We start from the raw sequence: 12,547 nt of genomic DNA on the forward strand, positions 1-12,547 counted from the left end.
AAATATAGATCAGTTAAAAAACAAACAACTCTGAAAAATAATTCTCAGTTGACGGATCAGGTCACCCTTGGCATGGTTCAGGTTATAGCCAATGCAGAAAGTCAGATGCTTAAATGATACATGGGAAGCCTGTTGGTCCCTGGATGAAAGGCCAGGACAAAGAGCCAAACTCTCCAGCTATGGTCAGCAGCATCCACAGCCACAGCACTCCTGATTGAGACCTCAACTTGTTCACAAATACAATGGGAAGATCTCCTATACCCAGCACTAAAACTTTTAATCCAGTTGGAACCCCATCCTTTTCCTATAATTGGCTTCAATTTGACTCCTCTGATAAAATCTATGACAAAAATATTCTAATAGTCACATCACTTTTAAAAAGACAATTGTCCACTCCCTTAAAACTACAGAATTATTCTTTTTCGGGATATAACTTTAAAAATATAAACTATCATTCTATTTAACAAATTGTCCCAGTGAAGAGTATTCAAGTCTTAACAATATTTTACCCTTTCACATTATTAAGAATATAAAACAAAAGACTGTTTATAGTTAGTTTTTGCTTTCTTGGCCTTTGATTCAGTGGATAAGTGATGGCTGTAGAATAGGTGACATAAACTTATGGAAAATGAAAATTACTACTAGTTACTAAAGATCCATATTCTATTAATAATGTTAAAAACAATTACGATAGAAGGATTTTGACAGTATCTCATTTTTTTGTTTATTTTGTTGACCTAACACCACCTTTATATAAACTGTCATCAAGACAATTTTCTGCTTTACTTTTAACTTAACCAAAAATAGAATCATCCACTGATGTACAATGACAGGCTTTATGCCAGAAAAAGCAAGATGTATTTAGTGAAATGAAGTAGAAAAACTCTCCCAAACACCCACTCATGTCTGCCATCAAGAATCACAGCAGTTTATTTGAAATACAGAATTCACTTGACTAGGACACAGTGAAATACAAGTCTCATTTTCCACATAAGGAGATCTTGAAAATCCCTATTAGGTCTAAAATCCCATCAATTCATAAATTTAATATATACTGAAAACACGAGGATCCCCTTTGATTTTTACAAATGAAGAAAGTAAATGAGATCATTATATATATAACTTTCAGGAACAAAGATGTTTAAAACTATCCTTACTTTTAAAAACTGGAACAAGTGACTACCCTCAAAGCACATCCAAGAATTAGACCTTACTTGTGAAAGTGTACTCCATAACTGGAAAATACAGTAAAAGGATGATGTGACTCTCATTTTATCCTGTTAAGGAAATTTTCTCTTTTTTAAAATATTTACTTATTTGGCTGCACCGGGTCTTAGTTGCAGCATGCGGGCTCTTAGCTGCAGCATGCGAACTCTTAGCTGTGGCATGCATGTGGGAACTAGTTCCCTGACCAGGAATCAAACCCAGGCCTCCTGCATTGGGAGCACAGAGGAGTCTTAACCACTGGACCATCAGGGAAGTCCCAAGGAAAGTTTCTGTTGGCTTACAAAGTATTAACAGTCAACAGATTCTTGTTCTGAAGACACAAAATCAATTTGCACATGTTGTGAAACAAATACTTCAGGCAGATTATTAAAAGTGCTCTAATTATAACTGTTTCTTTAAAACTCAGATATTCTGATTTAGATATAATATTACCACCTTTGCCAGTTTGCAGGAAAACTACGCTCTGAGAGAGGCAGATCAGTAAGAATGGAGAGAGTGGATCATAAGAAATTAAATTTCCTGGGCTTCCCTGGGGGCACAGTGGTTGAGAATCTGCCTGCCAATGCAGGGGACATGGGTTCGAGCTCTGGTCTGGGAAGATCCCACATGCCGCGGAGCAACTGGGCCCGTGAGCCACAACTACTGAGCCTGCGCGTCTGGAGCCTGTGCTCCGCAACAAGAGAGGCCGCGACAGTGAGAGGCCCGCGCACCGCGATGAAGAGTGGCCCCCACCTTCCACAACTAGAGAAAGCCCTCGCACAGAAACGAAGACCCAACACAGCCAAAAATAAATAAATTTATTAAAAAAAAAAAAGAAATTAAATTTCCTAATATGGTAGCAAACTAAATAACAATGGTACTAACATAGCCATAGATAATATCTGTGCTAGAAAGCATAGCAACTGAAATCTCTCAGTAAAGAAAGGATTATCAAGGGAGCTGACATATTCAAGAGACAAAACTGTATAGATTTTCTGATTTTTACCTAGATCTGCTACAGTTCCTCCTTTAACAGGTGTATTTTCACTATCTTTCTTTGGGTTTACTAGAAAGAAAAAAAAAAGAATTATGTGTTAGGGGGAAAGTTCAACTTGTTTTTAAGAAAACAGAATAGAAGATTAAAAAATACACGACTCTCACTGCATCTCCACCATCATTCAGTACTTACCCTTGTGTAAAACCTACTCACCTTCATGTAAAAACCGCAAGCCCAGCTGAGAAACATTAACACTTAATGTAACAGACAATATTCTGTAATTAATTAAACAAGCAGCCATCTTTTTCATCATAAAAGCAAACAATACAGAAATAACAATACAGAGAGAAAACTCTGAAAAGAACCTTTCAACCACTTTACCAAAAGTATTTTTTGTGTTTTTTTGTGCACTTGTGGATTCCCATTTCTGTGCCATTCATTAAGACAGACAAATTGAGGGAGAACCAATACCTTTTATACACATATGTAGAATTCAAAACTGTGCTTATTTCCTTAGTACTCTACTTTTGTACTTAGGTTTCTACTTTTGTAACAGTGCGCCTGTGTGATCTTTCCATGTATTTTTAGTTACGTCTCTTTCGTTTTTAATAGACACTCTGTGTCCATGAGTGGATCATGAGGTAACTAGCCCTATATCAATGGAAACTTTATTTTCAATTTTTCATTACTGTGTAATCAACATTCTTTTATATTTATGCATGCATGTAATTACTTAATATGGATTATGAAATTAAAACGGTTATTGTACAGTTTTTTAAATTTAATAGATATAGCCAAATTGTGTTAAGTGCCTTCATCATTTTATACTTCCATCAATAGCATCTGAGAGTACTCACTTCCTCAGAACAGTTGTACTTTGGGGATCATCTACTTTCTAAGTTTTGGAAATCACACGGATGAAAAGTTACTTTAATGATTTACATATCCTTGGTTATGTGAGATTAAGCATCTTTTCATACATTTACTGATCCCAGGTTTTTTAATAAAATTACTAGTACATAATACTTTGTCCTTTATTCCATAAAGTTTAAGAATCTTTATACATATTTAGGGTTTTAATCCTTTGTTTTTTAAATGGGTAATGAATATTTTCTCTAAGACGAACACTTGTTTAAAGTACATTAGTATTTGGAAATTTACTTTTATAGTTTTGTTTTTATTTTATTTTTTTAAACTAATTATTTATTTTTTGGCTGTGTCGGGGGCCACACTGGGTCTTCGTTGCTGCGTGTGGGCTTTCTCTAGTTGCGGTGAGTGGGGGCTACTCTTCGTTGCAGTGTGCAGGTTTCTCATTGCGGTGGCTTCTCTTGTTGCGGAGCACAGCCTCTAGGCACGCAGGCTTCAGCCATTGTGGCATGCAGGCTCAGTAGTTGTGGCTCGCAGGCTCTAGAGTGCAGGCTCAGTAGTTGTGGCACGTGGGCTTAGCTGCTCCACGGCATGTGGGATCTTCCTGGACCAGGGCTTGAACCCGTGTCGCCTGCATTGGCAGGTGGATTCTTAACCACTGCATAACCAGGGAAGTCCCTACAGTTTTGTTCTTAAATTGAGCACTTTAATCCACCTGAAGTTTAAATTCTTATATACGATACAAAGAAAAATACTAAAATTTACAGGACTTGTGGAACAGTCTGATCTTTTCCCATTTATTTGTGTTGCTAAATTCATAATAATTTAAATGTATTCACAAATATAGATCTACATTTGAATTTCCCATTCTATTTTTTCTTTTTTTGGCTGCGTTGGGTCTTTGTTGCAGCATGCAGGATCTTTCATTGAGGGTGCAAAGGCTCTTTGTTGCAGCACGAGGGCTTCTCTCTTAGTTGTGGTGTGCCGGCTCCAGGGTGCGTGGGCTCTGTAGTTGTGCTTGAGCTCCAGGACGCATGGGCTCTGTAGTTTGCAGCACTGGGGCTCTCTAGTTGAGCTGCACGGGCTCAGTTGCCCCACAGCACGTGGGACCTTAGTTCCCCAACCAGGGATAGAACCCGTGTCCCCGCATTGGAAGGCGGATTCTTTACCACTGGACGACCAGAGAAGTCCCTGAACTGGCCATTCTATTCCACTGATGAATGCAGCCATTCTTGCGTCTAAACCATACTACATTAATTATTATAGCTTCCCAGTTTTAGATGGTTATCTCTTAGGACTATCACCACCTTCATAGTTTTTATTTAAAATTATTCTTTTGATTGCCTTTGTGAATGTTCTCTTCTATATGACCTTTAAAATATATTTGTGTGGTTTTTACTGCCCAATTTTGTATAACACAGTGATTTTTAGAAACTCATATAACATTATAGATGACTATATTTTTCATTTCTTAAAAATACAAATGACTACTTAAAAAAGAACAAAAAAGAAAAATGTAGGGATTACAACACACATCAAAGTAAAATACATGAAAACATTACAAGACAGGAGAGGGCATAGGTTAGATTATATTATGGTAAATTTCATACATTTTTATCTCAACTAGACAACAGTGATTCTAAATCGATTTGATAAATTAAGGATATATTATATACTGTAATCCCTAGAGCAACCACTAAGAAAAATATAGCTAAAAAGCAAATAGAGAACAAGAAAATCCATAGACAGGAAGTAGTATAGTGGTTGCCAACACATGGGGAAAGGGAATAATTTGGACTAACTCCTAATAAGTACAGGGTTTCTTTTCATAGGGATGAAAACATCTGGAATTAAGACAGTGGTGATGACTGCACAACATAGTGAGTTTACTAAAAACCACTGGAGTGATTAAAATACACTTTAAAACGGTGACTTTTATGCTCTGTGAAGTTTAAAACTATGCTATATATAGGGATTTCCCTGGCGGTCCAGTGGTTAAGACTGCTCTTCCAATGCAGGGGGCATGGGTTCGATCCCTGGTTGGGAAACTGGGATCCCACATGCCGCGCTGCATGGCCAAAAAAACCACAACAAAACAAAACCAGGCTATATATAAAAGAAACCATGTAAGTTCGAAAAGAAAAGAAAATAGCGAGGGGCTAGAATAGAACACTAAAAGCTAAAGAGGAAATGAGAGGGACAAATGGGAAAAAAACAGCATGATTGTAGACTTAAACCCAACCATATAGATAATTATGTTACATTTAAGTAGACTACATACTCCAATTAAAAACAGAAAATGTGTATATTGGGGGAAAGAACTAAGTCTCCACAAATTGATGTTTAAAAGCAATGCTTTACATAATTAGAGTGAAAGTAAAAGAATGCCAGAGAGGTACAAATTGAAAACATAAAATGTAAGAAAAAATTTATAGGACTGCTGAAGTCTTAAGTTCAGTGGGGACTAATAAAACATAGAAATTTAATGAAAAGGATGTGGTGAGATGAGGTTTTATTATTATCAGAGAACTTAGATTTCAAGACAAGCACTAACATGGCACCTAGAGACATGATACAAGCCTCAATTCATCAGAAGAACAACGATGATCTAGATGTATATGCCCTTAAACAGCAGAGCTTCAAAGTACAAGAAAATACAGGAAGGAAAAAATTTAACAGGAATAAAGGGACAGACAAATCCACAATCACAGTTAAAAAGGTCTAACATCTGCCTCCCAATAACTGATTTAAATAGGTTGAATTGTGCATAGATACATACTCCATTTTTCCATACGTATATTGATTCTGTTGGGATTTTAAAACCATTAACTTTAAAGCATTACTAAATTTTGAGAACTTTTTGATCACAGTGTGTTTTCCCGATAAATAGCAAAAGTATACCAAAAGACAGGAAAAGAGGGAATTTCACATACGTTAACCTTCAAGGGGTAATCTATTAATATTTGAAAGTTAAGAACTGGAGACACAGAGCAAGAAGTGAATCATCCCATGGCACCGCTGAGAATAATTAAATCACGTCTAACACTCTCACAGTCTAGGCAAAAGGACACAAACCATTTTTTGGAAGAACCACCTCCTCTATGTTGGGTACAGGTGTTGGGTCTTCCATGTCCTTGGTAAGATCTTCTTGCTCATCTTCCTCTTTCTGACTTCTCCGCTTCCCATAAAGACTAGCTTGGCTACAACATAAAAGATACAAAATCACAAACAAGACTGACGATAGCTAGTTACAGCAAACAATTTCAGAGGCTTTAACTACACTGTTAGAGAATCTATGTTCAGAATCACTTTAAAAGACAAACAGAAATCAAAAAAGTTAGATACATTCCCTAAATTACATCTAACCAGTCAAAAGGAAAAGAAAACTTTTAGGGCACAAGAAATGACCACAGAAATTCTGCAATACAAATTTACAGACAGTACCCTAAAAGGTGCTTAGTGTAATAAAAAAACATCTGCTACAGAAATACAGCACATATTTTATCTCAGATCATAAAGAATCACTTACATAAGAAATTTTCTCAAAGGTATATACAAATAACTGCTTTTTGGATTTCTTTGGTTTTCTGTATTTTCCTGGCTCTTTGTAACATCCAAACATCAGGAACTGCAAAGTAAAATCACTTAGGACAGTACTAACTTTTGTATTTTGTAAAAATTGTCATTGTTCTTTAACCACCTGAATTCAATCAAATCAACATTTATTTTTAAAACTAACATATGCCAGGGCTTCCCTGGTGGCGCAGTGGTTGAGAGTCCGCCTGCCAATGCAGGGGACACGGGTTTGTGCCCCGGTCCGGGAAGATCCCACATGCCGCAGAGCGGCTAGGCCCATGAGCCATGGCCACTGAGCCTGCGCATCCGGAGCCTGTGCTCCACAACGGGAGAGGCCACAACGGTGAGAGGCCCGCGTACCGCAAAAAACAAAAACAAAAACAAAAAAAAAACTAACACATGCCAGAAAGCATATTAAAGTTCAAACAAGAATGGAATGATTCCTTACCTTGAGGAATTACAGGGAATTCAGGACAGAAATCATTAACTACCTCATATAATGTGATGTGTACCAATACAAAGAAATGAATACAAGGACCACAAAAATACAACTCAGACAAAGAGAACTGTAACAATTTACTAAAAGGTTGGCAATGTTTCAGGATGATAAGTAAAAGCATAAAAGCTTAAGAAAAAAATTCCCCGTTTTGGGGTAGTAATCTAGAATACACCGACAAGGGAGGCAGAATGGAGAAAGAGCTTGCTGAGTCCTCACACTGCTGAGAGAACGCTCCAAGTTCTCTTTTTAGAGGGATAACATGTTGGCATAGGTTAGAATAAGGTATACAGAGTAAAAAAATTTGTTTAATAAAAATTACATGACAATTTTTTTTTAAGCCTATGAAACTAAAGGTGGCAAGGAGGTAAAATACTTCAAAATGAAGAAAAGATGCAGGGAAGATGAATAAAACAAATGTTAGGAAAACAGGTTTCAAGATGTTTTAGTTAAATAGACTATTCTAAGGGGAGACTTAAATGAGCAAAGTCCTGCTCATTAGAAGGCAGATGCATTCAATTAAAGGACGCGCATACATTTATTTTGGGAAACTAAATTTGGTGGGTATTATACTCAGAGTAGAGGCTAAATGCCACCACTGTGAGCATCCCAGACAACACATTTTGATTCTGTGACCACTCATGTCCTGGCAGCCCATCTTAGCCCATAAAGGGGAGAGTAGCACATCGATTTCAGGCCGGGAAACATTTGGAAAAGTTGTTATGATATTCTTTACAAGGATCTCAGGTAGCTCTGAAATCTCTGAACATCAACAATAAGTTTCAGAATGCAAGTTTAAGAGATAAGGTTACCCTCAATAATCCCCAAGAAAAACCTATTTTGTTCTTTTAATTTTTATGTCACAGTACATGTGACTCGATAAAATAACAAAAATCTTTTTATAACTGTAACTGACTCATTAATATTATTTATAAAACTAAATAAGAGTTTCTTAACTTCCCTAAAAGCTTCTACGCATGGTTAAGAACGCGTAAGTAACCTTACCCTTCAAGAAATAACGTGATTCAAGGCATGTTCTGGGCAACAAAAGGCAAATTTGGCTAGAGAAGAATGTCACAAAAGGAAGCTGATGGAGAGAAGATGACTGCACTGTAAAGATCTACTTGATAACAGCCAGAAAGTCGACAAATTTACTACCACATGAAAAGAATAAATTTTGCAAACTGTCATTTTCTAAAACTAAACTATAATCTCTGAAAAAATGCTCAAAATATATTTTGAGGGACTTCCCTGGTGGCCCAGTGGTTAAGATTTCGCCTTCCAATGCAGGGGGTGTGGGGTCGATCCTTAGTAGGGGAGCTAGGATCCCACGTGCCTCCCCACCAAAAAAAACAAAGACAAAACAGAAGCAATATTGTAACAAATCCAATGAAGACTTTAAAAATGGTCCACATCAAAAAAAAAGTCTAAAATATGTTTTGAGCTAGACAACCCTGAAATTATTAACTATCTACTTAGTACATAATCATAAAATTATTATTTACTGTCTACCATTTATAGGCATCTACTTCAGGCCAGGCACTGTGCAAGGTCTTTAAAGTCTCACTTAATCCTCACAACAACCTATTCAATAGAAACCAAAATCTCTACTCAAGCAAGATTCACTAAGTACAAACGTGACTTACTGAATAAGGCACTACACTGCTGCAATTTGCAGAATATGGAGCAGACAGAGGTTCAACTCCTCTATAAGTCATTTGGATCATGTAGGGGACAGGTGGTAAAACTGGAGAAAGACAGTAACTCGTGAATATAATTTCTTAAATTCCTTACCAACCACACTTCTCAATACAAACATTGATACAGAAAAAACGTTCTATTCAGAGATAGAAATGTATAAAATTGACATAAGATGCCCATAAGATAACATCCCATAACAAGATGAGCTATCAAAGCAAAGACTTCCAACCAAGTCAAAGTAAGACAAACGTCCAATGTAAATGTAAAAATCTGCAAAGTTCTTTAGTCTGTTTCAGTGCCTTCTGAATCATGCTGCCGTTCTTACCCTTTCTTCCCGCTCTTCTTCCGGGATTCTGTGGGTGTGGGAGGTGGAGGGGAAGGTGAATGTTTCCTCTTTCGAGCATTAGCTGATGCTTTTCTATCTCTTCTCTCTGGACTTCTGACTGGCTAGGAAGAAGTAAATGGAAGTAAATATCGGCTAGCTTTGCTGACTCCTCAGTTTCTACAAACCCTTGTCCAAAGGTGAGTTTTCACAAAGATAATACCAAACACAAGTGCGCAGAGGAAATGAAAGGCACAACATTAAGCATCCTCGACCATAAGCAGTCAGGAGACTTTCCCTGACCTTCCAGGTGATGCACCATCAATGGATATATTAGAACCATCCCACAGGTATTCAAACTATGCTACAAAACAGACATGCCCAAACCCCTCACAACTAAAAACTGTTCCTGCTCAAATTCTGTGTTCCCAGGTGGGAAAAGCATTTTCAATAACCACTGGAAAAATATGAAACACATGCTATTAAATTAATGAAATACAAAGACTGGCTGAATGATCTTGTGAAAATGTACCAGAAACTACTCCTAGTTCATCATTAAAAGGAATATAAGAGAAAATGACTCAAAAGAGGTAAAATTTTACAAGACTGCACCTTATGATTTAAAAGTCAACCCACAGGGGCTTCCCTGGTGGCGCAGTGGTTGGGAGTCTGCCTGCCGATGCAGGGGACACGGGTTCGTGCCCCGGTCCGGGAAGATCCCACATGCCGTGGAGCGGCTGGGCCCGTGAGCCATGGCCGCTGAGCCTGTGCGTCCGGAGCCTGTGTTCCGCAACGGGAGAGGCCACAACACTGAGGCCCGCGTACCGCAAAAACAAAACAAAACAAAAAAAAGTCAACCCACACGTGTAAAACTATCCCTATCTGCAGATGACATGATCTTATATATGGATAACCCCAAGGAATCCACAAAAAAACTATTAGAGCTAATAAACAAGTTCAGCATAGTTGCAGGCCATACATCAATATACAAAAGTCAGCCTGTAGATGATAAATTTAATACCAATTTAATAAAACAGACCATAATAAAGAAAATACACCTAAAATGATCCACAGTATTGCATCTGAGGTTGAAAAACGAATCAGAGATTAAAACATCAATTAGACATTAATGATTGGGACTTCTCTGGTGGCGCCGTGGTTAAGAATCCGCCTGCCAATGCAGGGAACACGGGTTTGAGCTCTGGTCCAGGAAGATCCCACATGCCACGGAACAATTAAGCCCGTGTGCCACAACTACTGAGCCCGTGTGCTCCAACTACTGAAGCCAGCGCACCTAGAGCCTGTGCTCCACAACAAGAGAAGCCACCACAATGAGAAGCCTGTGCGCCACAACGAAGCATAGCCCCCACTCGCCGCAATGAGAGAAAGCCCACACGCAGCAACGAAGACCCAACGCAGGCAAAAAAAAAAAATATCCAAAGCAAATAGGGATGAACTAAAAATAAAAAGATATGAAAAAGACTCAGTTTTTAAATATTTTTCTTAAAGATAAAGAATATATGGTGTGTGACAGACTTTTAGTAAGAAAGTCTTGGGGTTGAAAATAGGTATGAAAGAACTACACTTTCTAAATTATTGGTTAAAAGTATATGCCTCAAAGATTTTTTTCAAAAAACTAAAAAACAAAACCAAAAGCAAAAATCTTAAGTGTCCCCAATGAAAAAAGACTTCCGGAATCACAGGTATCTACCTGAAGCTGTCATAACCCAACACTAACACATCTAAGCCTTCTCAGTCTCAAGTCTTCCTCTAGTGACACACCTACCTCCCAACTTGTGACTTATAACAAAACATGGATAAATATTTAAATGATTGGGCTTCTTAAAGGATTAAAGAGTATTAAATGTCAAGTCCCCCTACCTGAAAAAAGGACTGAACTGTAACTATGAGACCTTTAAGGCCTATACTTTATACTAACTACTATATGTTCCTTAACAAAGCTATTAAAAAATATTAAAACTAAATCAGTTTTCCCTTGGAAAATGAAGAGCTAAGTTAAATTACCCCATGATGACATTTGGCTCACAAAATTAATACTCAGATCTAGAGAACAAAATCAGTTGTACTACCTTGCACACTGCATGGGCCACTTTAAATCTTAATGACCCTCTGAGATTCTCATGCCCCTTTTTGGGGGATGCCAGCTCCTGAGATGGTTGTTATGGCCATTTAGTAACTTTTATATATACTTGATGGCTGACAGTTTATTAATGAAGATTTGATAACATTCAGGCCAAGAAAGAAGAAAACACCAAGTGAGAAAAATGGTGCCAAACCAAATACCTCTTCATTCTTTGTTGAAATTCGCTGACGAAAACTCACGGGCTTCCTGTTCTCATCCACCTCATAATCCTCCTCATTCATCCATTCATTGAAAACATCAGTGTCCAAAATCCATTTTGCATGAACCTAAAGTCACATCAAAGCATGAATATCTACATAAATAATAAATCACTACAGTTTTTAAAGTATTCAAAATGAAAGTAGCTGATTTATTACACTCAAAGCCTCAACTGCATAGAACAGTTTAAAAATACGACTATTAGTGACATATGAGTGGCAACTTTACCACTTCAATTTTCATTCCATGTCTTTTACTGAGTAAACAGTAAAAAAGCATGACTGGTTTTGTGTAGGCTTTGATAACCAAGACCCTGAAATTGGATAATCATGTCATCTTTTTTATTTCAGTTTTATTTAGGTGTAAATGAAAAATAAAACTGATTTTAAGATTTTTATTTAAGGTGTACGTTGTGATTTGATATACATACACATTGTGAAAGGATTCACCCCCCCCAGCAAATTAATACATCCATCCCCTCACATATTTATCTTGTGTGCATGTGCACGCGTGTGCACACGAGAACACTTAGGTCTACTCTCTTAGCAAATTTCAACTTTACAGTACAGTGTTATCAACTTTTGTCACATTTGACATTAGCTCCTCAGACCTAATTTATCTTATAGCTGAAAACTGGTACCCTTTTACCAACCGTTTCCTATTTCTCCTACCCCCCAATCCCTGGCAACCACTTTTCTACAGTTTCTAGGAGTTTGACTTTTTTTTTTTTCTTTAAAGATTCCACATATAAGTGACACCATGCAGTACTTGTATTTCTCTACCTGGCTTATTTCACTAATCCGTGGCATCTTCATCTTCACAAAAATCAGTGACAGAAACATTCAAAGGCAAAAGGCCAAAGTAAATCATTGCTTTAGGCATAAAGAATGTCTCTAGGTTTATACATTCGATAACATTCTAAGAAATGATGAAAGAGGACATTTACTGACATGTTGCCCAGCCCTGTCAAGTACACATGGTGCTCTAAAGAGGCCTTTCAGGGACAGCCAAGGTTGGGAC

At 37.5% G+C, this 12,547-nt stretch overlaps 1 protein-coding gene across 4 annotated transcripts in view; it reads right to left on the bottom strand.

Moving 5' to 3' along the window:
- The window catches only part of SMARCC1 (SWI/SNF related BAF chromatin remodeling complex subunit C1), a 181,464-nt gene that overhangs the window by 102,083 nt on the left and 66,834 nt on the right, over nucleotides 1-12,547 (bottom strand). For all 4 annotated transcript variants that reach the window (XM_073811103.1, XM_073811102.1, XM_019946825.2 and 1 more), the window contains 4 exons: nucleotides 11,470-11,595; nucleotides 9,169-9,290; nucleotides 6,146-6,270; nucleotides 2,213-2,272 (listed from right to left, as the gene is read on the bottom strand). In XM_073811103.1, coding sequence (XP_073667204.1) covers nucleotides 2,213-2,272; nucleotides 6,146-6,270; nucleotides 9,169-9,290; nucleotides 11,470-11,595 — 433 coding nt within the window. The remainder of the gene's footprint in view (nucleotides 1-2,212; nucleotides 2,273-6,145; nucleotides 6,271-9,168; nucleotides 9,291-11,469; nucleotides 11,596-12,547) is intronic.

The sequence above is a fragment of the Tursiops truncatus genome, chromosome 10 (genome assembly GCF_011762595.2).
Source record: "Tursiops truncatus isolate mTurTru1 chromosome 10, mTurTru1.mat.Y, whole genome shotgun sequence".
Classification (NCBI taxonomy): Eukaryota; Metazoa; Chordata; class Mammalia; order Artiodactyla; family Delphinidae; genus Tursiops; species Tursiops truncatus.